General features: G+C 46.3%; 1 protein-coding gene across 1 annotated transcript in view; it reads right to left on the reverse strand.

The window, feature by feature from the left end:
• The window catches only part of tsg101a (tumor susceptibility 101a), a 109652-nt gene that overhangs the window by 15441 nt on the left and 80369 nt on the right, over positions 1 to 13842 (reverse strand). The window contains exons 8-9 of the mRNA XM_072518996.1: positions 13221 to 13423; positions 12063 to 12302 (exon numbers count right to left, since the gene is read on the reverse strand). Coding sequence (XP_072375097.1) covers positions 12063 to 12302; positions 13221 to 13423 — 443 coding nt within the window. The remainder of the gene's footprint in view (positions 1 to 12062; positions 12303 to 13220; positions 13424 to 13842) is intronic.

The raw sequence follows: 13842 nt of genomic DNA on the forward strand, positions 1-13842 counted from the left end.
GAAAGGGCGTTGGATCCTATATTTACCAGTGAGGCTAGGAGGGAGGCCCTTTACAGGGTCAACTCCATGTCCTTATGTGCCTGGTTGAGCCTAATTCAGTTCAAGGTGTTTCACAGGGTACACTTGACCAAGGCAAGGATGAGGGTTTTTTTTCCAAACGTTGAGGACAGATGTGATCCCTGTTCACTTGCCCCAGCTAACTATGATCCTGCCCCAAACTCGCTAGCTTCTGGGCTTTCATTTTTAGTACTATGTCAGGGATAATCCTGGTGGATTTAAACTCATGTCCATTGGTAGCCATATTTGGGGTTTGGGATTCACTGGTGTTTCAGTCTGAGGTAGAGACAGATGTTGTTGCCTTTGCCTCAGATAGCCCGGAGGTGAATTTTGTTTGGTTGGAGGTCTCCCATTCCACCCAGAGTCTCTACTTTTTAAAAAATAAATATTTTTATTCTCCTTCTTTTTCACATTTTCTTCCAAATTTACCCCCACCAAAAATAAACAATAATCAGTAACAAATGTCAACCCTCATATCAATAACAATGATCCCATCCTCCCACCAAACCCCAAACATTAGCCTGCATGTTCACACAAACAAATGACAAAAAGGAATTAGGGATCACCCATAGTCCCCATTAACACACACAGACCCCCTCCCCCCCACATGCCCCAACTAATGTTCAATGTTATCCAGTTCTTGAAAATGCATAACGAATAAAGCCCATGAATTGTAGAACCCCTCCATCCTTCCCCTCAGTTCAAACTTAACCTTCTCAAGAGTCAAGAATTCCAACAGGTCCCCCCGCCACGCCAGGGCACAGGGTGGAAAGGTTGCTTTCCAACCTATCAGGATCCGCCTTTGGGCGATCAACGAGGCGAAGGCTACAACATCTGCCTCCGCACCTGTTTCCAACCCTGGCTGGTCCGACACCCTGAATATGGCCTCCGGGGCCCGGGTCCAGTTCCACGTGCACCACTTTAGAAATTACCCTAAAAACCTCCTTCCAGTAATCCTCTAGCTTTGAACAGGACCAAAACATATGAACGTGATTAGCGGTGCCCCCCCCTCCCCCGCAACGTTCACACACATTTTCTACTCCTTCAAATAATCGGCTCATCCTCGCACTCGGAGATGTGCTCTGTATACCACCCTCAGCTGTATCAGCCTCAACCTCGCGCACGAGGTGGAGGCCTTCACTCTCCGGAGCACCTCACACCAGAATCCCTCCTCCATATCCTCTCCCAACTCTTCCTCCCACTTTGCATTTTTTCCAGTGGTGCCTTGTCCTCTTCCAAAATAGCTCCGTAAACCGCTGACACTACCACCCCTCTCCAGTCCCCCTGTCGTCAGCACCTCTTCCAGCAATGTGGAGGCCGGTTCCACCGGGAAGCTCTGTATCTCCTTTCTGGCAAAATCTCGAACCTGCATGCATCTAAACATTTCCCCCTGCTCCAGCCCATACTTCGCTTCCAGCTCCTTCAATCCTGAAAACCGACCGCTAAGAAACAAATCTTTGTGTCTTAATCCCCTTCCCCTCCCATTTCCAAAAATTTCTATCCCACCTCCCTGGCTCAAATCTGTGGTTCCCCCGAATCGGCATTTCCTTTGACCCTGCCCCCAACCCGAAGTGTTGGCGAAACTGCCTCCATATTCTCAATGAAGCTATTATTACCGGACTCCCTGAGTATTTCCCCGGGGCTATCGGGAGCGGCGCTGTTTGCTAGTGCTTTCAATCCCGACCCCCTGCATAAACCCTCCTCCATTCTGACCCACTGGGAATCAACCCCTCCGCACCTTCTCCACATTCGCCACCCAGTAGTAATACATCAGGTTCGGAAGACCCAAACCCCCTGCCTGCCTTCCCCTCTGCAGCAGCACCTTTCTAACTCTGGCCATCTTCCCTCCCCATATGAACAAAGTTATCCTTCCCTCAATCTCTCTGAAAAAAGCCTTTGGCAGGAAAATCGGCAGGCATTGAAAAATAAACAGAAATCACGGCAACACGTTCATTTTAACCGCCTGTACCCGACCCGCCAGTGACAGCCCACTGTCTCTACTTAATGTAATTTCTACACTTCGAGAAAATCAAATTCAACTATTAGGGGGTCGGTAGAGAGGTTCTGCCTGAAATGGTAACAAATAATTTCCTTTTTTAAGGATCTAGACAGTGTCAGCTGTTAGGGGGTTTAGTTATAAGAACATAAGAATTAGGAACAGGAGTAGGCCATCTGGCCCCTCGTGCCTGCTCCGCCATTTAATGAGACCATGGCTGATCTTTGTGGACTCAGCTCCACTCTCCGACCCGTACACCACATCCCCGAATCCCTTTATTCTTTAGAAAGGTATCTATCTTTTTCTTAAAAACGTTTAAAGAAGGAGCCTCAACTGCTTCACTGGGCAAGGAATTCCAGAGATTCACAACCCTTTGGGTGAAGAAGTTCCTCCTACACTCCGTCCTAAATCTACCTCCCCTTATTTTGAGGCTATGCCCCCTGGTTCTGCTTTCACCGACCAGTGGAAACGACCTGCCCGCATCTATCCTATCTATTCCCTTCATAATTTTATATGTCTCAACAAGATCCCCCTGCATCCTTCTAAACTCCAATGAGTACAATCCCAGTCTACTCAACCTCTCGTCATAATCTAATCCCCTCAACTCTGGGATCAACCTAGTGAATCTCCTCTGCACTCCCTCCAGTACCAATATGTCCTTTCTCAGGTAAGGAGACCAAAACTGAACACAATACTCCAGATACGGCCTCACCAACACCCTATACAATTGCAGCATAACCTCACTAGTCTTGAACTCCATCCCTCTAGCAATGAAAGACAAAACTCGATTAGCCTTCTTAATCACCTGTTGCACCTGCACACCAACATTTTGCGACTCGTGCACCAGCACACCCAGGTCCCTCTGCCCAGCAGCATGTTTTAACATCTTACCGTTTAAATAATAATCCATTCTGCTGTTATTCCTCCCAAAATGGATAGCCTCACACTTGGCAACATTGAATTCCATCTGCCAGACCCTAGCCCATTCACCTAACCTATCCAAATCCTTCTGCAGACTTTCGGTATCCTCTGCACTTTTTGCTTTACCACTCATCTTCGTGTCGTTTGCAAACTTTGACACATTGCACTTGGTCCCCAACTCCAAATCGTCTATGTAAATTGTGAACAACTGCGGGCCCAACACTGATCCTTGAGGGACCCACTAGTTACAGGTTGCCAACCAGAGAAACACCCATTTATCCCCACTCTCTGCTTTCTGTTAGTTAACCAATCCTCTACCCATGCTACCACTTTACCCTCAATGCCATGCATCTTTAGTTTATGCAGCAACCTTTTGTGTGGCACCTTGTCAAAAGCTTTCTGGAAATCCAGATATACCACATCCATTGGCTCCCCGTTATCTACTGCACTGGTAACGGCCTCAAAAAATTCTACTAAATTAGTAAGACACGACCTACCCTTTGTGAACCCATGCTGCGTCTGCCCAATGGGACAATTTCCCTCCAGGTGCCCCGCTATTTCCTCCTTAATGATAGATTCCAGCATTTTCCCTACAACCGAAAGCTTACCGGCCTATAATTACCCGCTTTCTGCCGACCTCCTTTTTTTAAAACAGTGGTGTCACGTTTGCTACTTTCCAATCCTCTGGGACCACCCCAGAGTCTAGTGAATGTTGATAAATTATCACTAGTGCATTTACAATTTCCCTAGCCATCTCTTTTAACACTCTGGGATGCATCCCATCAGGGCCAGGAGACTTGTCTACCTTTAGCCCCATTAGCTTGCCCAACACTGCCTCCTTAGTGATTACAATCATCTCAAGGTCCTCACCTATCATATCTTTATTTCCATCAGTCACTGGCATGTTATTTGTGTCCTCCACTGTGAATACTGACCCAAAAAACCTGTTCAGCTCCTCAGCCATTTCCCCGTCTCCTATTATTAAATCTCCCTTCTCATCTTCCAAAGGACCAATATTTACCTTAGCCACTCTTTTTGGTCTTATATATATATGCTGAAAACAAGGGTGGTGATGAGTCCAGGGGTGGCAATATTTATGGTGTTTAAGTTAATTGTATTTTTGTTTTATTTTGTTTTTTATTTGCTTGTAATTTCTTGCATTCTTGCCTTCTCATTGGTTGTTATTTTGTTTTTATGTAAAACTTCAATAAGCATATATTTTTTTAAAATCATGGCATTATTTTACCAGTAGGTCATTGACCACAGAAATGGTGGTTGATTTAATATGCGGGCAAAGCTTTGGAGAAGGGCAGCATGGTGGTGCAGTGGTTAGCACTGCTGCCTCTCGGTGTCAAGGACTCGGGCTCGATTTCAGCCCCGGGTCACTGCTGTGTGGAGTTTGCATATTCTCCCCGTGTCTGCATGGGTCTGACTCCCACATCCCAAAAGATGTGCAGGGTAGGTGGATTGGCCATGCTAAATTGCCTCTTAATTGGAAAAAATAATTGGGTGGAGGGAGTGAGGGAGGTGAGTGAAGAAATAAATAAATATAAAGCTTTGGAGGGTAGAAAGTGGGCGGTCAGCCAGCACTGTATTGCAATACTTATATCCACAGGCGACAAAGGAATTGTTGAGGGTTCAGCAGCTGATGAACTCGGGCAAGTGCAGGATTGAGTGAGGTTATCTTTATCTTTATTATTGTCACAAGTAGGCTTACATTAACTGCAATGAAGTTACTGTGAAAATCCCATAGTCGCCACATTCCAGCGTCTGTTCGGGTACACGGAGGGAGAATTCAGAATGTCCAAATTACCTAACAAAACGTCTTTTGGGACTTGTGGGAGAAACCGGAGCACCCGGAGGAAACCCAGGCAGACACGGGGAGAACTTGCAGTCTCCGCACAGACAGTGACCAAGCCAGGAATCAAACCTAGGACCTGGCGCTGTGAAGCAACAGTGCTAACCACTGTGCCACCGTGCTGCCCATGAGAGGAGGTTAGAAATGGGATATGGACAATAGCCAAAAAATAAAATTTCAAATTAAAGAAAAAACTCCAGCAAGTAATTCCTGTTCTTTGTCTTCTCCACAGGTTATGTATAATTCTCCCCCAGTAACACCAGTTTAGAAGAGTGCTCTTCTGATGGAATATCAAGTTTTATCATCCCCAAAACAATAATTAATAGGGAATGGAAAAAGCTCCCAAGTCCTTCTGATAATTCTGATTTATTTATGGAGACAGGAAGAGATTTGCGGGGGTCATATCCTTGGTGCTGAAAACAAGGGTGGTGATGAGTCCAGGGTAGTAATTTTCGGGGTTTCGGAAGACCCGGGAGTCCAGGGGGAGAAAGAGGCAGATCATAGAACATTACAGCGCAGTACAGGCCCTTCGGCCCTCGATGTTGCGCCGATTTGTGAAACCACTCTAAAGCCCATCTACACTATTCCCTTATCGTCCATATGTCTATCCAATGACCATTTGAATACCCCTAGTGTTGGCGAGTCCACTACTGTTGCAGGCAGGGCATTCCACGCCCTTACTACTCTCTGAGTAAAGAACCCACCTCTGACATCTGTCCTATATCTATCTCCCCTCAATTTAAAGCTATGTCCCCCTCATGCTAGACATCACCATCCGAGGAAAAGGCTCTCACTGTCCACCCTATCCAATCCTCTGATCATCTTGTATGCCTCAATTAAGTCACCGGTTAACCTTCTTCTAACGAAAACAGCCTCAAGTCCCTCAGCCGTTCCTCATAAGATCTTCCCTCCATACCAGGCAACATTCTGGTAAATCTCCTCTGCACCCTTTCCAATGCTTCCACATCCTTCCCATAATGCGGCGACCAAGTTTTGTACAGCTGCAACATGACCTCATGGCTCCGAAACTCAATCCCTCTACCAATAAAGGCTAACAGACCATACGCCTTCTTAACAACCCTCTCAACCTGAGTGGCAACTTTCAGGGATCTATGTACATGGACACCGAGATCTCTCTGCTCATCACACTGCCAAGAATCTTACCATTAACACAGTACTCTGTCTTCCTGTTATTCCTTCCAAAATGAATCACCTCACACTTTTCTGCATTAAACTCCATTTGCCACCTCTCAGCCCAGCGCTGCAGCTTATCTATGTCCCTCTGTAACTTGTAACATCCTTCCGCACTGTCCACAACTCCACCGACTTTAGTGTCATCTGCAAATTTACTCACCCATCCTTCTACGCCCTCCTCCAGGTCATTTATAAAAATGACAAACAGCAGTGGCCCCAAAACAGATCCTTGTGGTACACCACTAGTAACTGGACTCCAGTCTGAACACTTCCCATCAACCACCACCCTTTGTCTTCTTCCAGCTAGCCAATTTCTGATCCAAACTGCTAAATCTCCCCGAATCCCATGCTTCCGTATTTTCTGCAGTAGCCTACCGTGGGGAACCTTATCAAACGCTTTACTGAAATCCATATACACATCAACTGCTTTACCCTCATCCACCTGTTTGGTCACCTTCTCAAAGAACTCAATAAGGTTTGTGAGGCACAACCTACCCTTCACAAAACGGTGTTGACCATCTCTAATCAAATTATTCCTTTCCAGATGATTATACATCCTATCTCTTATAAACCTTTCCAAGATTTTGCCCACAACAGAAGCAAGGCCCACCGGTCTATAGTTACCGGGGCTGTCCCTACTCCCCTTCCCAAACAAGGGGACAGATGTTCTGACCTTTGCTTCCCTAATAGCCCGGTGGCGAATACTGCTGGTATGGAGGGACTCAAAACCCCCGAAGACAGAACTATGGCTTTCGGACATGTCATGTTTTCTGGGTATGGAAAAAATTAAGTTCGCCTTGAGGGGATCTGTACTGGAGTTCACCCGAAGGTGGCAACCATTCATCGACTTCTTCGCGGGAGATTTGGTGGTGCAGATATGTGGATGGGAGGACAGCACGGTGGCGCAGTGGGTTAGCACTGCTGCCTCACGGCGCTAAGGTCCCAGGTTTGATCCCGGCTCTGGGTCACTGTCCGTGTGGAGTTTGCACATTCTCCCCGTGTTTGCGTGGGTCTCGCTCCCACAACCCAAAGATGTGCAGGGTAGGTGGATTGGCCACACTAAATTGCCCCTTAATTGGGAAAATGAATTGGGTACTCTAAATTTATTTTGTTTTTAAAGATATGTGGATGGAAGTTTATCCCATGAAGGTTACGAACAGTCTAGATTAGCCTCCAGACACTTGGCAGTGAGTGATGGAGTCAATGGCGAGGAAACAGAGGGATGAATGTTTTTTTGAGGAGAGGGGCAATAGACACCAGATTTGAAGGAGAGGGAACAGGAACGGAGGACAGAACATCATTAACAATATCAGTTAACATATCGTTAATTTTGAAGAGGGATAAAGATCCGTTGCAGTGCGGGTCCTATAGACCCATTTCATTGTTGAACGTGGACGCCAAATTGTTGGCAAAGGTACTGGCATCGAGGATAGAGGACTGTGTCCCGGGGGTGGTGCACGAAGATCAGACAGGGTTCGTAAAAGGGAGACAACTGAATGTTAACGTGCGACGACTATTAGGGGTGATAATGATGCCCCCAGTGGAGGGGGAGGCAGAGATAGTGGCGGCAATGGACGCAGAGAAGGCATTTGATAGGGTGGAGTGGGAGTATTTATGGGAAGTGTTAAGGAGGTTTGGGTTTGGGAACGGGTTTATTAGCTGGGTTAGACTTCTTTATGGGGCTCCAACGGCAAGCGTAGTTACAGGTCGACATAGATCGGAGTATTTCCGACTATATAGGGGAACAAGACAGGGATGCCCGCTGTCTCCATTGTTGTTCGCGTTGGCAATTGAACCTCTGGCCATGGCGTTGAGAGACTCCAGGAAATGGAGAGGGGTGATTAGAGGGGGAGAAGAACACCGAGTCTCGTTATATGCGGATGACCTATTGTTATACGTGTCGGACCCAGCGGGGGGAATGATAGAGGTTATGCGAATTTTGAGGGGGTTCGGGGATTTCTCGGGGTATAGGCTAAACATGGGAAAGAGTGAATTATTTGTGATACATCCAGGGGACCAGAGTAGAGAGATAGAAGGCTTGCCTCTAAGGAAAGTGGAAAGAAACTTCCGATACCTGGGGATTCAGATCGCTAGGAGCTGGGGAACCTTGCACAGACTTAATCTGACACGGTTGGTAGAACAAATGGAGGAGGACTTCAAGAGGTGGGACATGCAGCCTCTATCGCTGGCGGGCAGGGTGCAAGCAATTAAGATGATGGTCCTCCCGAGGTTCTTATTTGTATTTCAATGTCTCCCTATACTAATCACTAAGACCTTTTTTAATAAAATAGACAGGAGCATCACGAGCTTCGTGTGGGCAGGGAAAGTTCCGAGAGTAAGGAGGGGGTTCCTTCAGCGTAGTAGGGACAGAGGAGGATTGGCACTACCGAACTTGGGCGATTACTATTGGGCCGCCAATGTGGCAATGATACGTAAATGGATGATGGAGGGTGAGGGACCGGCGTGGAAAAGGCTGGAGAGAATGTCCTGTAAAGGGACGAGTTTAGAGGCGCTGGTGACGGCGCCGCTACCGATCTCACCTAAAAAGTTTACCACGAACCCGGTGGTGGCGGCAACATTGAATATCTGGGGACAGTGGAGGCGACAGAGAGGGGTGCGGGGAGCCCTGGTGGGGTCCCCAATCAGGAACAACCATAGGTTCGCCCCAGGAAGAATGGATGGAGGATTTCAGAGCTGGTTCCAGTTGGGAATTAGGAGGGTGGGAGATTTATTTATAGATGGGACTTTTGCGAGCTTGGGAGCATTGGAGGAAAAGTATAAGTTGCCCCGGGGAAATTTCTTGAGATATATGCAGGTGAGGGCATTTACTAGACAACAGGTGAGGGAATTTCCATTGCTCCCGACACAGGGGATACAGGACAGGGTGCTTTCAGGGGTGTGGGTCGGAGAGGGCAAGGTGTCAGAGATTTACCGAGAGATGAGGGAAGAGGGGGAGGAGTCGGTGGGCGAACTAAAAGGAAAGTGGGAAGAAGAACTAGGGGAGGAGATAGAGGAGGGTATGTGGGCTGATGCCCTAAGCAGGGTAAATTCCTCTTCCTCATGCGCCAGGCTTAGCCTGATTCAATTTAAGGTGCTACATAGAGCATACATAACGGGAGCAAGATTGAGCAGGTTCTTTGGAGTGGAGGACAAATGTGGGAGGTGTGGCGGGAGCCCGGCAAACCACGCACATATGTTTTGGGCATGCCCGGCACTGGAAGGGTATTGGAAGGGAGTGACGGGAGTGATTTCGCGGGTGGTGAAGGCCCGGGTCAAACCAGGCTGGGGGTTAGCTCTATTTGGAGTTGCGGAAGAGCCGGGAGTGCAGGAGGCGAAAGAGGCCGACGTTGTGGCCTTTGCGTCCCTAGTAGCCCGGCGCAGGATCCTACTCATGTGGAAGGAGGCGAAACCCCCCGGACTGGAGGCCTGGGTAAATGATATGGCGGGGTTCATTAAACTGGAGCAGATAAAGTTTGCCCTGAGAGGATCGGCTCAAGGGTTCACCAGGCGGTGGCAGCCATTTCTCGACTACCTAGGGGAACGTTAGAGGGAAGACAGATGACCAGCAGCAGCAACCCAGGGGGAGGGGGGGGGGGGGGGGGGGGGGGGGTTTAGTTTAGGTCAAAGATAAAGGGGTTTTGTTACTTGTGTATTGTTTAAAATTTCTGTATTGTTATTGTTGCGTTTGCTTTGTAAGAGGGGAAAAATTGTTGTTTGGGAAAAAAATTTCAATAAAACATTTATAAAAAAAAAAAAAAAAAAAAAAAAAAAAAAAAAAACAATATCAGTTAACATGGGAAACAATATAAGAAGTTGGGTGATCAATTTAATGGGTATAGGCAGGAGGGAGCAGGAAGTGCACCTCCTGAACAAGATGATCTCAAGGAATGCATGGGGAAGAAAAGCAAAGCTGGAGAATATTGGACAAGTCCTCATCTGGAGCATACTTCGTGAAAATCCCTCCCCCGCCCCCAAAATGATTTAAAAAAAATATTTTTGTTCTACACAACTGATCGGCCACAAACCAGTTTACAGTAACAAAGGAGACATTAAGACAATGCACACTAAATCTCATTTGATAACACTTCTGGATGGAAAGAAAAGTACCTCAGGAACAATGGTTTATTTTTTATTAAATCTCATTATCAATCTCATAAATCTATTTAAATCTCAACTGTTAATTATGCAGCCTTCCAACAAAACAAGAATTCAAAGTATAAATTTCAAATCAAAGCATGAGCTAATGAGTCCAGACATGCTCAAGAAATCACAGTCCTCAGAGGACACATCACAGGCACTTTATATATTGCAGTATTTAATCACATGAATGTGTTGTGGAAAATATGGTCTAATTTCTCCCTAGAAATGTCAGGGGAAGGGAGAATTACAGATCATAGCATCGCTGCAGTGCAGAAGGAGGCCATTCGGCCCTTCGAGTCCACACCGACTCTACGAAAGAGCACCCTACGTAGTAGGCCCATTCCCCCGCCTTATCCCCTTAACCGCATCTAACCTGCACCTCTTTTGGACACTAAGGGGCAATTTAGCATGGCCAATCCACCTAACCTCCACATTTTTGGAAGTGGGAGGAAACTGGAGCACCCAGAGGAAACCCACGCAGACACGAGGAGAATGCACATACTCCATCCAGTCACCCAAGGCTGGAATTAAACCCGGGTCACTGGTGCTGTGAGGCAGGAGTGCTAACCACCATGCCACCCCGGCATCCATCATGGATGTATGTTCCTCAAACATCTATTTTGTACATGCAACATACCCTCTAGGTAAAGATCTGCTCACAGTTGTCTCTACAAAGGAACAGACAAGCATCAAGGATGTTCACACAGCATTGGTGTGGAAGAGCCAGAGTTCAGACCTGGATGCTGCGCACAATGTTGGACAAGGTGAGGTCTAGTGCAGGCATTGTCAAACTCAGGGGCGTGACCCGTGAGTGGGTCGCAGGCGGGTGTCGGAAGGGTCGTGGAGCCGTCCGTTGCGGCGCTCCCGATCACGCAAATCCGCGCGCAACAGCCAGCTTTTAATAATGCCGGCTGCGAGCGGCCTTCAAAATGACCAGGGACAGATGAAAAAACTTTGGCCACACTGCGCATGCGTGCCCGATCATCGGTGCGCATGCGCAAAACTCACCAATGATCGGGCACGCATGCGCAGTGCGGCCGCATTTGTTTTTATATGGTCGCAGCCTTTTTTTTCCAAGTTCGGGGGGGCCAAAGGGATCAAAGGGACCATTGGGGCCAAAGGGACCCAAGACCATTTCCTCCATTTTTGTCAGCAACAAACAAGGTAAGAGAAAATGGTGGGCCGCGAAGGTCAGCCGGCATGGGCCGCGAAGGTCGGCCGGCGTGGGTCCCGAAGGCTGGCCGGTTGGCAAAAATGGGTCCCCGGGATAAAAAAGTTTGAAAAACACTGGTCTATTGGACCTTATTACAACAGATAGAGTCCTCTCACTCAAACAAGGTGCCAGCTCCTGCACTTATTTCAGTCCATGGGACTCGGGGATGTTTCTGTGACTAAGTTTATTCAGAGTTGATGTTTAAATTCCAGTAAGGCAAGGGCAGCATGGTGGCACAGTGGTTAGCACTGCTGTCTCACAGCGCCGAGGTCCCAGCTTTGATCCCGGCTCTGGGTCACTGTCCGTGTGGATTTTGCACATTCTCCCCGTGTTTGCGTGGGTTTCGCCCCCACAAAACAAAGATGTGTATGGTAGGTAGATTGGCCACGCTAAAATTACCCTTTAATTGGAAAAAATGAATTGGGTACTCTAAATTTAAAAAAATAAAATAAAATACATTCCAGTAAGGCAGCAGTGAAGCAAAGTGACGGTTTCAACCAGTTTTGTAATTTCAGATTCAAGTCAAAAATCATGTGTTTTCAACAATCATTGTCTGCACTCCATCCACATTACAAGAAAGTAACATGACCACATTAGACACTCATATATGTTCGATACACTGAGACCCTGTAGGAATAATCGGGGGAAGAAGGAGATATCACATCAGTTCAGAATTTAATTACCTTCAAGAAGACTTCAAGATCAATGACATCACGTCTCAGTGCTTCACCCAGGTAGAAAATTGTGTCTTCAATGGCATTCTCCTCTGCATAAAGATTAAGAATTTGTTTGTAGAGGGGTGCTGTTGGCACAACCACCTCATCAATGTCGTTGTTTTCAGACTGGCTTTCCATTTTCTCCAATGCAACGCTCAGCTCGTCATCCTTTTTCCTCAGTATTTCAATATTCTTGTCAACTTCATTCTAGGAAAATGACAGGCTTTGTGTCAATGAAAGTTCAAACATTACAACAGCCAGAGGAATCAGATTTTTATAAAACATTGTGCAGTAGATATTTTACACAAACATAAATTTACAAACCATGCAGTGGCCATTCATGGGACAAATTTCAAAAACAGAGTGTTATCCAGAACTGCACTTTGAGGATGCTACCCTAAGTCATGCCAACATTAATCCAATAACTCTTAGGAAACCTTTTTGAATATGGCATGTACAATGATGAAGAGGTTAGCAAACTAACAAAGCAGTCATTAAAAAAAAAATTTAGAGTACCCAATTCAATTTTTTTCCCAATTAGGGGGCAATTTAGCATTACCAATTCACCTACCCTGCACATCTTTGGGTTGTGGGGCGAAACCCACGCAAACACGGGGAGAATGTGCAAAGTCCACACGGACAGTGACCCAGAGCCAGGATCGAACCTGGGCCCTCGGCGCCGTGAGGCAGCAATGCTAACCACTGCACCACCACATGACTGCCCTAACAAAGCAGTCATGAGACTGGATCCCAAGGTGTGAGGCAATGGGGAAAAGAAAGAGGGAAAGCTAAGAACATTTTGCTTTAGTCTATAGCCAGGATATCTTGCTGATGCCAGCATCATCAAACATGCATGTAAATTGGCTGAGAGTTGTGTAATGTGATACATTCCAAATAATTGGTCATATTTCAGACTTTAATTATTATACATACCAAATGCTAGATTTAGATCTCTCTACAAAGGAGGAGGTTCTTCTCTCACTGACCAGGTACAGACATAGAAGTTAATTCAACAATTTAGAAGTCTTTCTTGTCTATTTCTTGTGGTGTTGCTGATGAGACCAGTTGCTGTTATGTTAGATTACTATTTGAAACATTTAGCAATGCTGTTCTATGGCTCATTACCGTTTCTTGGTCCAACTGATTGACCATCGCCTCCAGCTTCTGGTGGCCTTTTGTCAAGTCTTCTTCCGTTCGTTTGAGGGCATCAAGTTCAGCCTGAGCACGATCCATTTCTTCTTTCATCCGCCAGCGCAGTTTATCACTAACCGCAGAGATCAAAGAAACACGAATCGTGTCCTCAGTGATGGTACCATCTCTGGCAGGGCCTGGAATACAAAATGCGTGTTGACCCAAATAGTGTGGGACCCGACAGATTGTTCAAGGAAATCTCTATTACACAAATATTGCTATAAATTTCAATCTACTGTCCTTGAAATTTAGAGCAGCTTGCAAAATTATCATTTGACCCCTCTTTGCTCGTCATTTCAAGAGTCAAAAGAGATGCACAGATGACGCCCATTATTTTTCCATTTGAAATTATCCTCAATAAACTCTTCAGAGGAGTAAAGATTCATAGGTTTTAATGAAGTCTCTTTGAATGACCACTTGCTGTTAAAAGCAGCACATTGCAGGAAATGAAAAAATTGAAAACCATGTGATGGGCACAAAGTTTTAGCTTCTAAACTGCGTAATGATCGCTATATAGAAAAAATAGTGGTTCAAATACCATTGTCCAAGTCATAAA

The sequence above is a fragment of the Scyliorhinus torazame genome, chromosome 10, assembly GCF_047496885.1.
Source record: "Scyliorhinus torazame isolate Kashiwa2021f chromosome 10, sScyTor2.1, whole genome shotgun sequence".
NCBI classification, from domain to species: Eukaryota; Metazoa; Chordata; class Chondrichthyes; order Carcharhiniformes; family Scyliorhinidae; genus Scyliorhinus; species Scyliorhinus torazame.